General features: G+C 38.9%; 1 protein-coding gene across 17 annotated transcripts in view; it reads left to right on the top strand.

Moving 5' to 3' along the window:
* The window catches only part of Ikzf2 (IKAROS family zinc finger 2), a 153,079-nt gene extending 134,225 nt beyond the window's left edge, over positions 1 to 18,854 (top strand). For all 17 annotated transcript variants that reach the window (XM_031367826.1, XM_031367825.1, XM_031367830.1 and 14 more), the window contains 2 exons: positions 5,802 to 5,945; positions 10,663 to 18,854. In XM_031367826.1, coding sequence (XP_031223686.1) covers positions 5,802 to 5,945; positions 10,663 to 11,387 — 869 coding nt within the window. In that variant the 3' untranslated portion in view covers positions 11,388 to 18,854. The remainder of the gene's footprint in view (positions 1 to 5,801; positions 5,946 to 10,662) is intronic.
* The last annotated feature ends 3,748 nt before the right edge of the window (positions 18,855 to 22,602 follow it).

Below are 22,602 nucleotides of genomic sequence, written 5' to 3'. Positions count from 1 at the left end.
CCATAATTTATTAGGGAAATTATTAATTTTATTTTAGATATATATATAAGAAACAACCTAGATCAAAATTTGATCCCTCAGCTTCCCCCAAAAACATGTTCTGTCAGAGAAACATCTTGATCCTAACAATACACTCCAGCAGTGTGAAAGGTGGGCCTGATGGTGAGGCGGGTCCTACAAAGGTAATTCAGCTCATCAGTCTTACAAAAGAGAGGAATGAATTCAACCTCTTCAAATTCTTACTGTCCTTATTATCTCACTACTTATACCAATTGATTTGATACAAATAAAAACAAAGGTCCTGCCTTAATTGGCATTTTGGGGGGGGGGATATTTGAAAAAGATTAACCAATGCTAAATGTTATTATATGCCCCAGTCACTCTAAAAATATAAATATTCATTGACTAAGATATAAATAAGTCAGGGATTATTTATGGAATTTTTAGTTTGTTTTAAATGTATACTAAATGTTTATATATATATATATATATATATATATATAAAATGTTATATAATAGGCATACTTCTACACATACATATACATTATACATAATGTTTTATATAATGTATTCAGTGTAAGTGTGCTTATAATGCACTTAGTGATTTTGTGGTTTTAATTTGAGATTTTAAATATCTTTGTTATTGTAAATATTCTGAGTTCTTACATAAGGAATAGATTAGTTTTATTCATTGTTGTGACTCCATCATCTATGTTTATATTATTAGCACTGGTAACTCTCTGTGGATTTGATATTGCAAGCTGTCATTACCTGGGTGAATGTGGACAGCATAGGACCCATATGTTATACAACTATGAGCCTTAGGGTTTTATAAACCTGGTTTGACTGTGTGGTGTTTGACTATGTTGGTCACAGATAGACTATGAGAATTAAATGTACTAGGCTCTAGGATAAACACCTCCTCAGCAGCTGTTTTTGCTCTTTGATTTTAGGGCGTTAATACTAAGAAAGACTAAGTGGGCCATTCTCTTCAGTGTTGCCACTGCTTACCACTGGATATCGCATCTGCCTACTCAGGACATAGCTTTGTTTTAAATCAGTGGCTCTCATCCTTTCTAATGTTGTGACCCTTTAACACTGTTACTTGTGGTGACCCCCACCATCATTTTTTTTTTTTTTTTTTTTTTTTTTGCTATTTCATGACTGTAATTTTGCTACTGTTATGAATTGTAATATAAGTATTTGGGGGCATAAAAGATTGCCAAAGGGGTTGTGATCCACAGGTTAAGAACCACTGTTTTAAATTGTTGGTTTTAGTGCCAACTGAAAGTAGAAGACTAAAGGAGACTTCACAGTATGCCAAAGCTCTGCAAAGATGCTTCAGAGTATCCTTACTAGTTTTTCCATAGAGTGTTTCCCTACTGCAATTCTAGCCCTCAATTCAAGGACATGTACAAATTCTATTAATTTATTTCTTCATTCATTCATTTATAGATCTCTTGATTATACATATAAAAGCCAGAGTTTCTCATAACTTCACATTATTTTAAAGAAGATGTGAATATATACTTTTAATTAATATTGTCTACTGGCACATGGACCTACCACCGTAGAACTAGTGCTATATATTGTAGAGAGAGAAAGATGTGTCTTCTAAATGACTGGAGCTTCCAGTCCTGTCCTTGTTTCCCAGATTGTTTAGCCTTTTCACAGGGTTGTGATGAACCCTGAACACAATGGGGATGAGCTTGAAAGAGACAAACCAAGGCACTGGGCACAGCAGGGCCAGGCCAGGGAGGAATGACAATGATGGTAGGTTTTCATATTAAAGGCTTTAACAACTATTCTTAAATATTAGATAGTGCATCAGTCACACTCAAACCCAACTACACTTCAACCACAGTGTTAACACCACTTCATGCTGTGCTTTTCTGGGTCCACAGTAATATTTTGATATTCCTCCTCTGGGCATGTTTAGCAGGGAACTATATTGAGTGTATGGGTAGCCAATGGGAGATGCCCTGGGGAAGAATAGCAAGGGTGGAATGCTGCTACAGTTGCTAATTTCTCATCTATGTCGCTTTGTCCTGAACCTCAGAGATTCATTTTGATTCCCTCACTCTCTCCCTGCCCTCTTATCTGCTCCTCACTCTCTGTTAGTGGCATGAGTGAAGGTTTTTTTCACTATGGCTGCCATCAACTCCATGTCTGACGGTTTCTTCTCCTAGCCTCTCTTTTCCAAAGCTTGTTTGCCCCCACATTGGCTCTTCCTGGGGAGAAGGCAAAGGAGTCAGGTGTTCTCCACTTCATCCAGAAAGGACTATCAAAGACTTGCTATGGAACATTCTGGAAACAGAAAGACAAAAGAGCACACCTTATATACCTATATTATGGTAGTGAGCAATCTGTGTTAGAAATAACATGAACAGAAGGAAACGCTGTAGTGACGGCATCTGTGAAGTTCTCCAGGAGCAGACACCTAGTTGATGAGGAAGTTGAGGAAAGCCTCAGTCATGCGAAGCATCAGACCTGACGATGAGAGGTTGAGAGAAAGTCAGTATCTCCAACAGCTAACTGGCTGTATATTCCATGCAGACAAGAGGCGCAGAGGTATCGAAGATCATTAGCAGACAATTCAAGTTAAGAAAGGAGTGGTAGGTAGAAGGTTGCAGCTGGGAGGCAAAAGTACTGTATGCTGTTCCAGCCAGTGAGTGTCATGGTTTAATCATTACAAAGTCACTGGGTGATAAAAATCAGTGTCACCAATATAGAGTAAGGTTTGATGTCTGCTCGGGGCAGGAGATAGTATGGGCATAGACTGGCCACATACTATGCCAAGGAAAGGATGAAAGGCACTCCCTGGCCAAGACAGTAGGGCAGAACACCGAAGACACCTTCAAGAAGGAAAGTGAAGTCGGTTCTTAGGATGTGAAATTTGATGGTATTTTTGGTTAAAAGAAGCAGTCTTGGGAATACTTCCACGGATCTGCCTTTATAGCTTGTTTATTCGTGTGGTATATGATACGAAAACAGAAATACACTCTTATCCTCGGTATTCAAAAAGAGTCAAAGCACAATAGGAGTTATGGATTTTTCATAAACAAGTGAAGCTATTACCAGAAGTACATACACCTTACTTAGGTCAAGATAAATGTCTTATCATGTGGCTAATACCATTGAAACACAAAATATCTAGAAAATGAGTTTTGCATTGTAAACAGCATATATCCCAAAGCATTATGTTATGTTGCATCCCCATTTATAAGAGCAGAATCTCAGATTATATGATTAAGGAAAAAGGTGTCAGGTCTTTTCCCCAATGAGTTTACAAGGCTACTAAGCTGCCTTATAAGGTGTCAGTATTCAAAATAGATCTACAAAAAAATTTATAACAAGGCCAAGACATTCCCTAAATCCAGACCTTCCAGTATTAGCATTCTATAATGGCTAGTGATGCACAGAAAAAAAAATTACTGCAGATCTCTGCATCTTTGATTCTCTGCCTGTAAAATGAAGAACACCTGTTTCGTGAGACGCCTGGAAAGTATTACATAGATTATTAAATGTAAAGCCTTGAGAAAGGACTTACTATCAAGTTTCTGTCCGTTATTGTTATTGCAGTGTAGCAGAAAGTTTGTCTTTTGGTATGGGGAGCTATTGTGAAGTAGAACACAGACCAAACTCTGTCATAATCATTTTCAGTTCACATGAGCTTCATTGAACTTGAGACAAGCCATCTGAGTTGAGGTGGATGTGGTGGGGGACAGTCCCCACCCAGGTTTCATTCTGACTGTTAAGTGTATGCAGCTATGAAAATACAGTGCAATACCTAAAGCAAAACTGCCACACTTCAGGACTACTCATTTCAGAACTGAATAACATATTCAATTTCTGGGGCAAACCCCATCCGCTAGTCTTGCTGCCCTTTCGGCAATTTTTTTACAATTTTTTTTGCCTGCCAATATTTTTCACCTCAGTTCTAGGCCTCTGGTACATTTGGTCTCTGGTTCACAGGTTCACTTTGAACTTTAATAGTTTGTTTTTGGCATTTTTGGAACAGATTCTTAGTTGAACATAACCTACAACTTATGACAACTCTCCTGCCTCAGCTTCCCAAGTGCTTCGGGTATAGGCATGAGCTACAATGTCCAGCATGTAGTTATTTTAATAAGCGCTTGTGGATTTACTACTGAAAACATGCATGACAATGTTGGCCATCATCTGCTCCCATTGCCTGTTTGCTTCCCACATCAAACAGGCATTCCATCCTCCTGCCTCCTGGCCTCCTTAGATGAGTTCTATGGTTACCTTGGCATTATGTTTTAATATTTTGCTTCAAAATTATTTTGATTTTCTTCTAAGTTATTTTAAAGTTGTTAAAAGATCATATAGAATGCCTTATGTAATGCTTTGGGAGGAATTCTCCTCTCAATAATATAAATAGTATCCGTATAGAAAATGACCATATTGCTTGATCTCACCTTGATTGTTTTTTTCTAAACTGACATCCAAGTGTTAGAGAATGTCTTATTATTCAGAGCCAGAGGGTATCTTATTAAATGTAGGTTAAACATTAACTTCTTCGGGTCAAGCCACTATGTTGCCCAAACATTTATTGTTGATTTATTTATTTTTTAAAAATGGCTGACTAAAGAAACATTTTTGATGATTTTTTCTTTTTTATTTCAGCATCAGCACCATGTATTGCTGTACTGGTACTCTGTGTATTGGTATTCAATGTATTGGTACTCAATAGGTCATGTGAACTGGAAATTCACTTCACTTTCATCTTTGCTTTAAATCCTTTAATGTTCATCACCAGCATCCCCTTGTAGGCTAGAATGCATTGGGTTTCACATAGTAGGTCTGCCCTCAATGAGGAATCTAGGAGAATCACTTTACAGTGTGTCATGAATAATCAAAGAGCATCTAAGAGATGGGTCCGTTCTGTCTTTCCTATGAGTGCTAAGTTAAATGCCTCGTCTGATCTGTGTGACATGTCACCCTGTCCTTAAATATCCTGGATCAGGATTCGTAACTCAAAAGCATCTTTTATGAATCATGTGTCCACCTTAGCAATGTCAACACTGAAGCCAACAGCAGTGGCGACATCCATGATGAGTGGAGTCCATCAAATGAATTAGGGCAGCAGTTCAGTTTGAAAATGCCAGTTTGAAAATGGACTGCTCTATCCCTCTGTTCTTAGAAATAAATTACAACTTTAAAGCATCTACAGTTTACTATGCACAGATAAGCGCAGAACCAAACCTTACCCATCACAGCTCCTGAACAGGTAGTTCAGGGTAGGACCTCATCAACTAGAAAACCTGCTGCAGGAAAACTCATAGGGGAAGAGTCATCAAATATCCTGCTGCCGGTAAGATATTCTCCAAATCAAGTTAAGAGCAAGTTACTTTAGAAAAATAAAATCAACTGTCTCAGTAGTAGTGCAGTCTAAAGTCTTATCAATTTTAATCTACACTAAACATACTTCAGAGAAATAAAATGAGAAGTCAGATGAACATGTTTATCACCAGGAGTGGCAACACTTTATATCACTGATCTGAGAGAGATTCGTAAAAATAAATTGTGCATGTGTGTGTGTGTATGTGTCAGTGTGTGTTCTGTGTACATGTGTGTATGTGTGTGTGTGTGTGCTCACATGCACGTCATGTCTATATAATATTTAAGAATATTCTTTAGTACTGGGATTTTTACCTCCTTTCATTTGAACAGGCAAAATTATTTTGGGTACTAAGTCTCAGAGTAGCATACTTATCTCCGTAATCACAAATGTTGAAGACAGTCACCACATTGCCTTTTTATATGGTCTTCTGTAGTACCGCCTATGGAAGATTGTAAGGAACAAGAGCCTATCATGGACAACAATATTTCTCTGGTGCCTTTTGAGAGACCTGCTGTCATAGAGAAGCTCACGGCAAATATGGGAAAGCGCAAAAGCTCCACTCCGCAGAAGTTTGTGGGTAAGCAAAAGAGACAGGTGATTTGATCCTGCAATAGTGAAAGACAAGAGTCCATGTGTTAGACATAGGCCTGGTGTGTGCCTAGGACAAACAGATCTGCCTTTTCTCCCACATTCTCGCCCACTCTATGACCTCCCACATACATCACACACACACACACACACACACACAGCCCTAGATGTGTGGGAAAGTATTAGAAGAAGACGGTTAGACAGTAAACACTGTGAACATGGTGTATAAACAGGAATATAAAGGAGATCATATGTGAAAGCTAGCATGTCCTTTTAACTTTAACTGCCTAAGACAGGAGATCAACACGACTGCTCACTCTTGTGATGTCTCTTTATTTTCTGTTAGTGTCAGCTTTTTGACAGTGTTATTTCCAATATTAAGTCTCTGCGCATTTGATCTAGAATTCAGAGGTATTTTAATTGTTCCCAAACTTTGCATTCAAAAAATAAAGGAGTGTTGCAGTAAATCTCCAACCCAAGTATGCCCCAGCAATGAAAACACAACTCAATTAATATAAATACAAGCTGTGCCCCTAGATTGGGGAGACCTATCACTACACTACCATCCTCCCCTTTTTTTTGTTTTTTGTTTTTGTTTTTTGTTTTTTCAAGACAGGGTTTCTCTGTGTAGCCCTGGCTGTCCTGGAACTCACTCTGTAGACCAGGCTGGCCTCAAACTCAGAAATCTGCCTGCCTCTGCCTCCCAAGTGCAGGGAACAAAGAAGTGTGCCATCACAGCCCAGACCTGAGACGGTACTTTTAATATAATCTGATCACATTCCTTAAAATTAGACAGTTTTATAAAACTACCATGTGATTTCATTACCAGTGAAATGGTAAGTGACAATTTTTACTTAAACTTGATTTTTTTTTCTCTTTATTTGGAATACACCTGGTAATATACAGCCAGCAATAGCCACAGCAGTTGAGGTACTCTTTCTATGATCACTCTTATAATGGGAATTTTCATCGTTCCAAACTTAGGGTGAACCTTTTCACATACCCCTCAGTTAAGTACCACTGTTTGACCTACTGCATTCTTGGCTGTGATTCCTGACATTATGATTGTCTGTCTCTTCCATCCTTGTAATGCATCTTCGATTTTATGCTTCATCCCTTTGACCTCTGTCCTGCCAGGATTCTTGCTTCTCCTGCCTTGTTGTATCACTGTCCCTTGCTTGGGTCAGACTCAGCACCTTTTCCATACTCTGTCTCAGCTGCCAGTAACTAGCTCGGGTGAAATCCCTCCAGACTTGTGAATGACTGCCACTTCAGGTAAATGTGTAATTGATCTCAAATTGTTCATCCAAAATTTTCTCAGATTGTTTTCTCAGATTGTTCATCCAAAATTGGTCGTGACTTTCCTTTTAATATATCCCTGAATGGTCCACCACCACCCCATTCTCCATCTTGAGCATTTTCCACATCACTGTACTCTCTACACACGTGGTATGTCTCTCTTTGGACATCTTGTATCCATAGTCACAGGGAATGAAATGCAATGATTTTATGATAAGATCTGCAATGCTGTAGGGTTATGGGCATCCATGCAAATATCTCATGTCTTTTATTAACCTCTAAGGGGTGTTACTCCTGAATTCCTCTGTCCTGTCCTCATGTTCTTCAGTCATTCACATTTTCCTGCTGCCCTTCGTGATAACTTCTCTTAACTTCAGCCAAAACCTTCCCTCAAACCCAGGTCTCCACCTCTGGACTCAAAGGTGCTCTCTCCTCTTCAAAGATGGAATCATTGAATGAATTCTCAGTGCCTCTCTCCATGCTTTCCTTCATTCTACTCATTTCCCATTGCCCACACCCTGGTTCACTTGCTTGGGCTCCCCTAAACACTTTCTCTTGGCTTTGACCCACTTGCACGATTCTGAGTCCAATGAGCCCTCTGTAGGCTGTTTTACACATATGCTAAAGAGCATCTGCCACGATTGAAACCTAGATCCTGCTGAAGACACTCTTCCCTCAGTACCTGTAACATTTGTCTCTTGCCTTTTCTCCTAGCTTCTCTGTGTCCACTCGCCAAACTGTACAGATGTATAGCATTCTCAAGCCCCCTCACTATACCTTGGGAGAGAATAGAGAACTGCCCCATGGAAGGTTCATTCCAGGTTCTGTTCATTTTCAAAATGTTATACACACACACACACACACTTATAGGTGCACCTACCTGTATGTACACAAAAGTTCTTTATTGGACCACACACATAACATGTAAAGTAACAGATGTTTTCTACAGATCAGCCTAGGCATGGGCTTTCTGGTAGCACTGGGAGTGAAAATGATATGCAGAGCCTAGAAGCACACTCAGAAACTGCTACTGAAGGATGTCTGGCATCCTGTAGAGACAAGCATGCAGCGTGTATTCTCTGGCCTTCCAATACCCTCATTCCATGAAGAACAGGGCAGAGGCCTTCTAAATATGCTGCAAAGTATGAGAATCCAACTTAGCTCTGTCAGTGTGTTGCCATGAAAGTATTTTGCAAACACTAATTTTGACCCCTTTTACGTTTTGCAATTGCTGAGCGATACTATCAACGGGCTTCTAAAGCTACCGTCTCCCAAATAAGGCCATCACGTCTCGTGTCTGTCCCACCCCGAGATATCTTGTCTAAGTGCTTTCGAGTCACTGTTACACATACTGATCCTCAAACCAAAGCTATCCTCTTTTCTATCTTGCTGCCATCCATGCCGGAGGCTGAAGAATGAGAACTCAGCTTCATGCTTCTCTTTCTCCTTGTCTGTGTCCAGGTAATCACAAAGGCCTAGTTTTCATCTGTAAAATCACTGGCCATTCCATTAACCCTTCTCCATCTGCACTGTCAGTAATCCAGGTCTCTCACTACACCTACTTTCTGAATCCTCTTGCTGAATGAGTATCAGATCATGTCATGTTTCCTGTTTAAGTATAATGATGCTCAAGGGATAAAATACCTTCCTTTCCTGCTGCATGCAGGGTTACCTGTCTCCTCTTACATGGCTGTTTCCACTGTTGGCCATGTTGAGATGTTTCTTACTTGTAAATCGCCCCACTTGCTTCTGAACCTTCCTGCCAGCAATGCCCCACATCTGTGTTCCTTGGCCAGCCAGTGTTTCCCGTTCTGTTCTCCATGGACAGGAGGATAGATTCTTCTTTCAAGAAGTCTTCCTTGACTCCTCTTATACAAGTTAAATATTCCTCTTATTTGAGATAAAATATAGGACAAGCTGTTATTGTCTCTAAATTTAAGCTTTTGAGAATCTGGATCAGATTTCCCTACCTTAGCTTTGAAACTTTTCAAGTTCAATATAATTTGTTGTTGTTTGTCTGTTTGGGGGTTTTGGTTGTTTGTTGTTCGTTTTCAAAACAGAATTTCTCTGTGTAGCCCTGTCTCCTGAAACTGTGTAGACTACAGTGTAGACCATATTAGTCTTCAACTCAGAGATCCACCCGCCTCTGCCCACCTCTGCCTCCTGTGTACTGGAATTAAAGGTGTACATTACCACACCCAGTATCAATATCTTAAGTTGGATGCCTGGAAGTGGTTTTCTTTTTTCATTTTCTTTTATTACTTCATCATTACCTTAATCAGCTGCTTCTTCAAATCTGAAATACCACTAACTAGTTAATACTGCCTCTTCCAACATGCAGTTATTATGGCTGTACATTTTCGATCAGCAATAGGTATTAGGCCTTCAACTGCAATGTACTATAACATGCAATAGCACACTATTTCAAGAAGCTTTATCTGGAAGCTTTCCTTGTCAAAATAACTAGGTAAATACTGTATGATTTTAAAGGGAGATCTTTTAAAAGATGGACTACTCTGTCAAATAGGAATATTGCTTTTTTTTTTTCTATTTGAAGCTCTCAACATGCTTCATGGTTAGCATTTAAAGCTTGTATTGAAATAAAATACTGGGGGAAAATTTATAGTAAATGTTAAAGGAAAAATCAATATACTTCAAACAAGAAAAAGGCTGGAGACTAACAACAGACAGAGTATCACCCTCACACATCTGGATACATCTGGATACATCTGGTATAAAAGTGAAAATTGGCCAGTTCCAAGAAACAAAACTTCATGAACAAGTATCTTGAAGAGTAATTCCTCATATATTTTAAGTAGCCTTTAATTCCTTTTGTTTTATCAGCTGATATGATTTCAAACGAATTTAGTAATGACATTTACATTCTAATACTTGACATAAATTGACTCTATAACTTTTCTTTTCTAAAGGTAGTAGCTAAATCAACCAAATTGACCCGTCTCAGGAGTGAAGCACCATAGGCTATAACCACATCCCTTCTGTTCTTACCATATTTGTAGCTAACGAACTGTGTTTGAGATAAGCAGAAATGAGCCTAGACTGATTTCTTTTCACCCAGCATTTATTCTTTCTCCTGTACTTGTAAGATTCACACAATTGGAAGTTTCAATAAAAACTAGTAATAAGATTAAAATGCACACCGTTCAGGCTGGAAGCATTTCTGTGGTGGCATTAGAACAAGTGCAAATGCTTCTTAAAAATTCCCTTTGTGTGGTCACATACCTGTGCATCTCCACAGAACTAAAGGGGCCCAGACTTGACCTAAAAAGTAAAATAGCACGATTTAGTAAGATGCAGTGTTCAGTTAATGTCTTGTACCTTTTTATATTTTTAATCCCACCACTAATTTTGTTGTGTTTTCTCTTTTTCTTTTTTGTAAATGTCAGGGGAAAAGCTCATGCGATTGGGCTACCCAGATATCCACTTTGATATGAACTTAACGTATGAGAAGGAGGCTGAGCTGATGCAGTCTCATATGATGGACCAAGCCATCAACAATGCAATCACCTACCTTGGAGCTGAGGCCCTTCACCCTCTGATGCAGCATGCACCAAGCACAATCGCCGAGGTGGCCCCAGTTATAAGCTCAGCTTATTCTCAGGTCTATCATCCAAACAGGATAGAAAGACCCATTAGCAGGGAAACATCTGATAGTCACGAAAACAACATGGATGGCCCCATCTCTCTCATCAGACCAAAGAGTCGACCCCAGGAAAGAGAGGCCTCACCCAGCAATAGCTGCCTCGATTCTACTGACTCAGAAAGTAGCCATGATGACCGCCAGTCCTACCAAGGAAACCCTGCCTTAAATCCCAAGAGGAAACAAAGCCCAGCTTACATGAAGGAGGATGTCAAGGCTTTGGATGCTACCAAGGCCCCCAAGGGCTCTCTGAAGGACATCTATAAGGTTTTCAATGGAGAAGGAGAACAGATAAGGGCCTTCAAGTGTGAGCACTGCCGAGTCCTTTTCCTAGACCATGTCATGTATACCATTCACATGGGTTGCCATGGCTACCGGGACCCACTGGAATGCAACATCTGTGGCTACAGAAGCCAGGACCGCTACGAATTTTCATCACACATTGTTCGAGGGGAGCACACATTCCACTAGGCCTTTTCATTCCAAAGGGGACCCCTATGAAGAACTGCACATGAAGAAATACTGCACTTACAGTCCCACCTTCCCTCGGATGGTGACATGCTCTCTTCTTGATGCTGTCACTGTCTATAATTCTTATTTTGTGGACAAAATGTCATTTGCTCTGCCTAATTACATTAAGGAAGAAACAAGAGAAAAGGGATGGGATGTTCACTGATAACTTGGCTTGTTTATTTCGTGAGCATTTAAAGCAGTTCATTGCGGCCATGCATCCTTGTTAAGGCCTATCATGATTTAGGAGATCACTCAGTTCATAGAGATTCATCTAAGATATTCTGATTTTCCATTCATATTCGGGATTGTGATAGAAGGCGGAAAAGTTGAGAGTTCTCTGGGTAGGATGTTTGGCAATCTAAAACGGTCTAAGTCATTTTACTCACAAAGAAGATGTTTCAAAATGTAAACCCATTTTATTTTCTGTTCGTAGAGATCATGGAACACAAACACAATGTTATTTTCCATAACTACTAGGATGAGTTGAATTGTTGTGGGTTCTATGTTTACCTCCCCTACGGAATTTATAATTGAGTATGTTTTACACTGTATCATATAGCAAAACTTTTAAACTACAGGTAGTCAAGGGCCACTACGATACATCTGAGGTCCTTTGATCTTATTTTTCTAAACTTGCGCACTGTTTTTCCATAGTTTTGATGACTGGCATTTTATAGACACCCTGGCAGCCTTACTTTTAACACCTGTAACAAATAATATTTTTTATGTAGTTTTCAGAATAATATGTGGTCTCAAGAGTGGGTAAGAGGCAGTCAGCAATTTCCAGGAAGAATCCTGCTTTTCATGATTTGAGATTTTTTTTTTTAAGCTGTAATATGATGGCAGCCTATATACATATTTGCTTCTAAAGGTGTGTTTACAATTGTCACTTTATCAGCATTCAATCAGTGTTAACAAGTCAGCAGAAAAGTGTAATTAGGCGAACGGTAGGGGGAATTCCCACTCCAAGAACCCTTTTCTGGTATTCCTCTTCAAGCTGTGACCACTCAGTGTTCTGCCCACAGTCCATTCCTCTTTGACTCTTGGAATAGAAGGTCTTACAAAGCCAGCAGCTGCTTCTTTTAAAATCTTGGAGCAGCTGTTAATTGGACCCGAAAGTGGTTAACTTGAACCCTGGAAGGTCTTTTATTTCCTAGGGCTATTTATTCCACTCTTTCTTCAGTAATAAGAGGTATTACCTTTGCTGGAGACAGAAGGGAACTTCTTTGTAGCCTGAATATCAGAGTGCAGGTCAAACAAACAAGCAAACAAGTTTTCTTTCAGCCTTCCTGGAGTTGAGGATGTGACTGTCTTCAGGAGAAAGGCCCGCACTTTAAAAATAAAAACAAGAAATTCAACTCCAGAGGTCCTTATCAGAAGTGAATCTCAACCCCTTAGTCAAGAATCTTCTGTGTTCTCTTAATTTGCACATAACATATACTTCCATATCTCATGCTCAGGTTTTCATCTGATCTCTGTGAGTTCTCAGCATTTTTTTTTCCTGAACTTGACATGCATTTGTGGGTAGGATTGGAGCACGCTGTTATCAAGGCATTTGGAGGAATCCATTTGACAGACATAACCTGCTGCTTGTGTTTGAGGAGAACAAACCCAACCATAACTAGATTGTTCGACTGTCATTTGTAAATGCTGTAAGGTCTGCTATGTGGTAACACATAGCTCCTCCAACAGACCCTTGCATGACATGGCCAAAACCATGCCACTGCAGTCTGCTGTGGGACGGTTCAAGACTGAAGAAGCACCCACCAATGCGCAATGTGCTCCTAACTCGCTTTGTGGGTTTCTGTCTGGTCATTTAAGGAACGTCTTAGCTCTCCCATAGCCAGAGCTAGGTAGTTCTGACTTGCCCCTTTTACTAATTCCTATCTTAGTTCTTTCTGGAGAAATATCCAAATGGTTCCTTTACATGTAAGAAAGAGAATGCACCAAAACAGAGCTACATCAAATGCCAGCTGTTGGGATTCGGGGGTTTGGTTTTTTGTATCCCTTTGTACATTGTGAAAACAGTGTTTACTTGGGGATAAGACATCTCATCAGGCCTTCCTCGTCCCCACTTACCCTACACACCCTGGAATCACAGTGAAAAGGATATTTATTTCTGAATGAGGTAGATACGTTTAAGGCTCATGGCTTTTTTTGGTTTCACTGCACCTTAAGGAAGCATCTGGATGTCTCTGTTGGTGTTCCTTTTGGCTCTTGGTGAACACCTGCAGGCACCTACTATCAACTCTTCCTTCTCCCTGCTCGCACCCACTGTATTAACAATCATGCACCTCCCTGCCCTGGGATGACACTGAATTTAGTTGTACTGAAAGAATCATGTCCTTCCCCTAAAAAGGTGGTACCAATATGCTCTGCCTTTCTGATTCCATTTTATTGGAAAACCTGGTTTACTCGAAGGAGTGAGCTAAAAGGGTATATTGGCTGTACATATACACTTAGCATTTTTTTTTCAGCTGCATGGCACAAGGTACAGAAAAAAAGTAGATAGCTCTGATGTGACAGGGACGAATGGGGACAAGGTGAATTCAAGATTTGTGGGTTGCTATCAACTTTATGGACATAGTGCTGTCTGAGGGACCCTCAGTGACTGAATTTGCCTCTTTTTCACCAAAGAGAGTAGGAGACATGGTAGCACCTAAAAATAAGCATGAAGGCCAGATACCAAATAAATCAAATTTACATAACCGTTACAAGACCAGTTTATTTAGGTGAAATTTTACAGTTGAGAGAGGATTTGAGGGGCAAGAAAATGGGTTATCCTCTGTGTTTTCCAGTTTGTCAGAAATTTATCAGATGGCACTGCCCTAATTTTGCCCAGTTTATATGCACATATCGCCAGCTCCTTCTGGAGAAACATGCTGCCTCTGTATAATAGTGATGAATTGCTTGTCCTAAAAGCTTTTTAGAACAGTGAGAGCAGCCAGTCCACTGAGGGGTAGAGGGAGGTGTGAAACACTGTCATTCAAACATTCCGTTAAGAATTTTCTAGATAAAATGGGGATGTGAGGGCCGAGCATTAAGATTTAGGATGAAGTTACGCGTCTGGCTAGCATACATACAGGTCAGTGTTTGAACACAGTATAGTTTGCATGCAAATGCGTATTGCACATTCTTTTAGTGAAACTTCACTAAAAAGAAGCAATTAGCATCACCAGTTTGTATTACAGAAGCTTAAAGTTAGAGAGGTTCAGTTGCTATGCCAGCAGCTGGGTCTAATCCAGCAGGTTGTGTTAAGAAAGCCCAACGTTGTCAGTGTGTCTTTAAGGCTAATGGCAATTGAAATCGCAAATCTCCACGATTGGCATCTAGAAAAACAAACAAAACAAAACAAAAATGGTGAAACCATGAAAAGATATTAAGTTGACTGGTGAATATTTGAAGAAATATAAATTCTTTTGTGAGAGGAAGAAGATGCAGGGAGTGATATAGAAACCTTGGCTTGTGTTTGTGCTTCGCTGACCCAGTTGTACACCTCACAAGGTTGATGTTCCCAACCCTTCATCTTCTCTCCATAATGGCAAGTTAGGGTAGGAAGATACACGCAAAAGAGACTGGAGAGGACCAGGAGAGCTGTCTGCCCCTAGAATCAGGATGGCACTTACACTATCCAAGTCACCTGCTACTGTTTTAGCCTCCCATTGTTCTTTTTACTATAAAATTGTAGATTGATGGTCATCATCAGTTGTCTTTCATGTTATTTTAATAACTACTGTCTGTAAAATTATTCTACAGCAAAAGCCCCCCCAGATCCAAAAGGGGAAAAAAAGTGGGGTGAATTGAAATTTTTGTATATATAAAAGTTATTTTATAAATATTTTAGTCTTCCAGTTTCTGCAAAATAATTAAAATATACAGTAACTGGTCTCTTAAACTCTGAATTTAATGTATTAAATACTTATAAAATTTTATATTGGTGCCTTTTAAAAATGCATTGAGAGTGTTGGTTAGCTCTTTAGCTTCACCACACTTTTACTGTGTATTTTTTAAGAAAAAAAAAATCACATAAAATCTAAGTACTCTCTAATTCACCTTTGTGTTCTTAGAAGAAGAAGGAAAAAAAAACTGCTAAAAGAGTTTCCAGACTTTTAGCTGAGCTGGCAAATGTGATAAGAAACTTTGAAACCAGATTTTAATCTTTTTAGCTTGATGATATTTCTGGACACTATTCTGCGGTAGAGGCAAAATAGAAGATAGACCCACATGTCAGCAGTGAATTGGATTATGCTGTGTGTTTCACTTTCTTCTTGAGGAAGAATATGTTTTGCATCACACAGGAGGTTCTTGGTATAATTTGGAGCCAATAATTACAGTATTGTTTTGCTTTGTTTTAAATGCCCAGCTGGTGGGACTCTAGTCTTGGGTCTTCTGTCTCTTGTCTTCTAACCTGGGGTTGTTCCGTGAAATGATGTGGAAATGCAGATCATGGTTTCCTCTTCAACAAAACAATGCTCAGCACCCCATGACTGGTCTCCAAAATGTCATCTCAGAGGCTGTAGTCCGGGGTTGTCAGTCACTTGTGCGGGTGTCTTCAATTATGACAGCTTCGTGCAAACGAACCACTGGTTGTATAAAGCAGACATCCTATGACCAAGAAGCTGTGATATGCTAGTGTTTCCTTCTGTCATAGTGTACTCTTAGGCCAAATAACAACACCTTGACTATTTTTACACTTATTCCAGAAACCTAAAATTTTCGAAAATTTCAAAGGTTTTTATGTAATGTTCTCTTTCACAGCAGTTTCCTTTTCACTTGTGGTACTGTGAGTTTGTATTTTTTTTCATATGCACTCTTGGAAATGATTTCTTAATTCTGTTTATGGTGTTTCCCTCCCATAACACCATATATATGTTCTATACCAGTTTGTTATGAATCCAACCTTTCTCGTGTATAAACAGCACATGAACAACTAGTTTCCTAAGATGACTTTTATATTATGAATTAATATGAAATTTATTAGTCATGTGCTAATAAACCACATTAAGTGCAGAATCAAAACTTCCTATAGGTCCACATAAGGAGTTTTCAGTGAATCGGGCCTTCAGTTTACCTCAAGCGACATGTAAGGAATGCTTGGGCAGATGGAGGTCACCCTCGCCAGCACTATGCACTTGCTAGCATGTCACTGAGTCTCATTTACTGGAAATAGCTTTTTAAAGGAACACACTGGAAGGAAGGAAGGGATCAAGGGACTGCTGATATGTTTGTTGTTGCTGTTGCTTTGTACTTTTCAAAAAGTTGTTCAAATTATGGAACTGTGATCTAAAAAAGGTTTGACTGTGGAGCACCCAAGAGGATGCCCATCAATCACTTGCCCTTTGATACGGCTGAGTTCTGGTTTTGCCTCCTTGCCTCTACTTTCCTCTCACCAACTCATCCCCTCTCTGTCTGTAGCCCTCCTGCCATGGCCTCTCAGTGTCTCTCTTGACCCTCCTACTAGTTAGGAGATCAATTCTGAACTTCTGGCTCATTAAGTCTCAATTTTTGTCTCAGTGGTTTTTGTTAGCTGTGTAGTCTGCAGGCATATTTTTATACCCAAGTGTAGTTTTAGGTTTTTAAAGCGTGGTTGGTTTGACATGGTAAGCTGGACAGTCCTTATTTTGCTTCACCCTGAAGTTAGAGGCACCCAACATGACTCCAGAAATTCTGTAATTGGAGTATCCGTCTGGCTCCCTTGTGCTTGCATTTTGACTCGTTTGGCTTTCTTCCTAAATACGAATCATAAGAGAATAGACCTCCCCCCACCACAGAGGATAAAAATGTAAAGCAAAGAGTCTTAACTTTCTTCCAATTGGGCAGGGGCGGGGCAAGTGCTTTCCCACTTCTGCGGTGATATTCCAGGCTCAGAGAGGTCTCCAGACCCCATGCTCGCCCTCACCATCGGGTCTGTTAGACCCTGTGTTATTTGCAGCTTCAGAATGGTTCCTTTTTGCTATGGAGTTTAACAGCTCTTCTTTTCTTCCATAAAAGTGCAATACCCCTCTTGAAGTCTTAAAAACTATGGTCATTTTCTTCTTTTCTTTCTCTGACATTTGTCTCTTTAACCAATGATGAAAAGAAACCTTTGAAAATTATAACATGTCACAGGACATAACAAGCAAAGGTGGAAACCACTCCACGATGAAAACCTGAAAAAAAAATGTATTAACAAATGACTTCTCTGACTTTCTGGAAACTTCATTTAGGCAAAATTCTCTTTGAAATCATGAATGAGAAGTTTATCTTGAGGCTGAAATATGATTTTCTCCCACTCCTGTCTAATGGTCTTAAGTTAAATAACTAATATTTAATGTTTTCATTTCTCACCTTTTGGAAAATAAATATCAAAGCACTTAGGTCAGGTTTAAATCAATATTACCTGTTGAAAAAAAATTTTTTACATATTTAAAGCAGACCTGTTTCAATGCAGATGGAGAAGTACCTTTTATATTATTCATATTTATATGTAGTGTGTTCTTTTCTTTTTTTAATACCTGTGTTTCTGTAGTAAGACTGCTGTAATGTAAATACACATTTTATTAAAAAGTAACATTTCTTTGGCATTTCTTTTGATAGCACATACTGTATTTGTACAGTATATGTCTTGGCTACTTAAACTTTTTTTTTCTTTAATAATACCAAAGGTAATTAGACTATTTTAAGGACTAATTGCTTGACAGTTTCTAGAATACTTTGATTTTTTTAGAAGAAAAAAGAAAAAAAGAATAAAAAAAAGTCAAACCAGTGAACCTCATTTTTTCAAACTAATAATTTGGGGAAATAAAAACTATTGTTTAAAAAGAAATATATATATAAATATATATATAAATATCTGTAAAATTAAAATCCCAGACCTTGTATGTCAGGTTTGCTCAGTGTGATGTAGGGTTTTTTTTGTTGTTGTTGTTTTGGTTTTTTTGTTTTTGTTTTTTAAGGCTCAAATACCTCAGAAAATGGGGTTTACTATGGAAATACTGCGACAGTCTCTGCAGCTGTGTGAGCTGTCATTCTGCTGCATCCTGGTTGGGAGACCGCCACCTAACAGTTTATCACTGCAGACTAAAATGTGGGACTTGTATTTTCTTTGTTTTTAATGCACACACGTGCACGCTCTGTGCGTGTACGTGGGTACCGTGTATATGTGTGTGAGCGTTGTATATGCATGTGTGAATGTGTGTGTGTGCGTTTGTTGTGCGTGTGTGTAGACAACTAAAGAAGCTGCAGAAACTTTGTAATACTTTGTGAAAGGGTTATATTATAAAGGTTTGTACTGTCTGCGTGCACAGCTACTGGAATAAACTTAGCCAATCTCAGGAACAAGCATATAATTTGTCCAAGATTTATTTCTTCTCAGAAGTGTAAGTGCAGTTTTTAATTCTGTATATTATTTAATATTTTACCAATAAAATAAACTTCTGACAGAAATTATTTGGTACAAAAACTCTTTGTTGAAAATTCTGTACACAACTACATCTCTCCAAGTCACTGAAGACTGAACTGTCAAATAACACCATGTGGCTTGGACATCCAGTGTGTGTGTGTCTTAGTCCTGTCCTAGAGTTCTGATGTGTGTGATCTCACCAGCACTCACCTTAATCATTAACTGCTGCCCAGCACTTTGTATAGTCTACTGTGGCAGATAACAAGACATCCCCCTGGGTTTTTTGTTTGTTTGTTTGTTTGTTTTGGTTTTTGGGTTTTTTTTTGAACCAAGTATAACATCTCTGTGCTTCAGCTAATTCTCGTATAATTCTGTTGTTACCTTTAAACCTAATCTGAAATCTTTCTCTGTCAGAGTCTCGCTTCTTTTAAAGAAGACATCAGACATAAAGAAAAGTGTGGCGTAGCTTGCTCCAGATTTCCACTGAGAAGCACAAGTGGTCCAAGCATTGGTCAATAGTCAGAAGTCAGCATTTCTTAGTAGTCAGAACAGAATTTTTAAAAAACATGGAGTAAATCATAAGACTGGACTGCATTTGATTGGTAGCTCTGCCTCACATAGCCCTGCCTCTATGAGTGTTAAGGGCTAATGCCTCAGATTCCATAAGGATTGGATCTTGTCCATGAGATGATTGTTCTATTACAAAGATATTCCCAACCACAAATCTAAAAGGACCTGGATAACTGGAAATGTATTTTACTTAGCTTTAGCTATCTTCTTAGCTCTTGTGCCAATTTATAAAGTCCCACACACATTTGAGATAGGTATTAAGTTTTCATGGGTACATATTTACAGAATCTGTGGGTATTTGCAATAGTTCTCAAAACGTTCACTTCCATATGGCACACAGAATGAGAGAGAGTACAAATTCAAATGAACATGTATAACCTCAACAAAGCATCATTCAAAATAGAAGGCTGAGGCTGGAAACAGTTGACTTAGAAATACCAAGCAGAATAATCGTACCAAATTGCTACTAGTACTAAAGTTAGGAAGGGCCTTTCGAGATCACAAATGGCAGACTGGTTTATCTCTTAAGAGCCAAATTTTTGAAAATAAACAAAAAAAAAAAAAATTGAACATCCTTTTGCTCTTAAATTTCATTCAAATCCAGTCAGAAGTTGGAAAAGTTGTTGGTAGGCTAAGACTTTTATCAGCATCCTCAAGCCAAAGGCACAGTCTTGAGGGACCAGTCATTTGGTGAAGCCATTTCATTTAGTGTTCTAACAATGCCCCTTCCTGTTGTTTGTGTCCTAAATGGCAACAAAACCCCATATCTTGTCTGTACCCCTACAGGAAGTTCACAGTGTACTTTGTTTTATCTTAATTTGACAGGTAGGCTTCTATGATGCCTAAGGAAGGAATTTACCTAAACTTTCAGACAGGCAAAAAGGATATAAAGTCATTTGGAAACACACCAACCCATATAAAATTGGATAAAGGTAGGAAAAATCCAAAGAGATGCTCACTATGAGAAAAATAAAAATGGCAGCATCATTTCCTCTTCTGGTGACTTATACTCTTGGGTGGTGTCCCCCATCAGACCAGTTGCTTTTAACTTCAACTTTACTAGGCAAAATACAAGCCCCTCCAAATAGTAAAAGCAAATAACTGCCCAAATTGGTGGAGATGTTTATTCTGAAAACCCTTAGAAGAGCTCTTAGAACATGACCTTCGAAACAACTGAAATGTTGACGAAGATGAGGATATTTAAGTTCTCCAGGAAGATCCAAAGGTAAAGCAGGACTAAGGTAAGGGTGTCTGGACCGGGCTCTGGGGCTCCCTGGGTGAGCCTATAACAAAGAAGGGGTGTTTGACACTGTGCATTTACTATAACAGTCTATGTGGGAGTCAGAATCAGCTAGCTCTACCAAAAATGCTTAGCAAACGCCTAAACGTTGAAATAGAATTGGCAACAGTGCCCATAGAATATCAATGACCTAGACCCAAGTATTGGTTCTGGGCATAAAAGCTTAAAGGATTATGATTCATGAAGACTATTTTTATGATACCAATTCTAATAGTCACCCTTTTAAAATAAGGAGTGGTAATGCAGGATATTTGGTTGTTGAGGGAGTAAAGGCAGTAGGTACGTGCCTTGGAAATGGGATATCCCCAGCAAAAAATGAGTGGCTATCTCTTTTTGTTCCTTTCCTGTTTTTCCTTTCTTTTCCCACCTTATCTTTTTATATTGTTTTTATTTCCTATATTTTCTGTCCTCTTCTTTGTTTCTCTACAACAGACCTGTTTTTCTCTTTGCCCTTTCTTCTGTAGAGTCTGTTGTATCATTTGCTGACTGCTCCCCCGTGACCCTGTCACAATTTTGATTAACTTCTCCGAAATCCAGTCTATTTCAATGTGAATGATTTAGTGCAACTCGAATATATGTGACTTCTAACCAGTTCCTTTTGGGTAAGTGCTTTACACATGAACAAAGTTACCACTCGCTGCATCTAAGTCCCTTGCACATTTCTTCTGCAAAGTGGATGCTATCTGGTCCTTAACTTTCATTTTATTGTCAAGGAAAAAGATTACTCTTAGATTCTGGTTTCTTTGTTTGTTCATTTTGTAAATATCCAACATCAGTCAAAAGGCTAAAACCAACAGAAATATTTTAGCATTTTTCTCCTGCTGATTCTTAAATAAAATGACCCCAGTTGAACTAGCTGGCATAGACAATGCAGAGGGCGAGGAGAGGCACTAAGAAATACAGCACTAAATTGTAAGGCAAGAAATAATCTGAAGTTAAAATTTTTACTAATGAAATTTCTAGCAGTGTGGGTTTTGTGTTTTTCTTTTTTACTATCTTCAAAATTTCCTTCACAGTTAATAAAATCATTACTCTGTTCCTATCCTTGAACTCATTTTGTTTATTCTTTATCACAGGATGTAAATCTCAATGTTTATGCTTGGATGTCTTACTCCTTTCCATTTATAACCTTGAACCTGACTTATTAAGAATATATGAATTCAGCCAGGTGGTGGTGGCACCTACCTTTAATCCCAGCTCTTAGGAGACAGAAGTAGTCGAATCTTTGTGAGTTCTAGGCCAGCCTGTCCTACAGAGCAATTTACAGAACTGCCAAGGCTACACAGAGAAACCCTGTTTCAAAACAAACAAACAAACAGAATAAAACAGAATATATGAATTAATCAGAAGCTGTGGCCAGGCTCTACTTATTCCTCACAGGTGTTCAAACAAAGCCTCTCTACAGAGTTAACATCTTTGTGGTAGTTGTAAAGTGGAAAGTATACCAGCATCCACCTCTATCTGCTTGCATCTTGAAGTGAGTGATGTAATTATCATCTAATGCAGTTTCCTGTTATCTCTTCCTAGGAATGAGACATCACATCTACTGCCACTTGGACGTTCATGGCTTTGATCTGGAAATTGCTTCAGTCTTCCAGTATGATTGCTGGAGCCATGCCTACCACCATGTCCTCCTAGTCTTTTACAATCTAAGTAAGTCCTCATTTTTGGCCTTCACTGGATCTATTCTTTACCTCATCTTTCTTTCTTCCCTTCTTCCTTTCTTTCTTTTTCTTTCTTTCTTTTCTTTGTCTTTTTCTTTGCCACCTTCCTGCGTTGTTTACTATTTATTAATTTATATCAGATTGTAATCTACATGTATATTACTTTCATTTGCGAATACTTAAAGGGAAGGGGAAAACTGGGACACATTATGAGTCATGTTTTTCCAGACGCTGGGCCAACTTGCCTTTTGATCATCC

The sequence above is a fragment of the Mastomys coucha genome, unplaced genomic scaffold (assembly GCF_008632895.1).
Source record: "Mastomys coucha isolate ucsf_1 unplaced genomic scaffold, UCSF_Mcou_1 pScaffold14, whole genome shotgun sequence".
NCBI classification, from domain to species: domain Eukaryota; kingdom Metazoa; phylum Chordata; class Mammalia; order Rodentia; family Muridae; genus Mastomys; species Mastomys coucha.
Note: the sequence above shows the minus strand (reverse complement) of the source record. Positions and strands in the feature narration are given on the sequence as shown.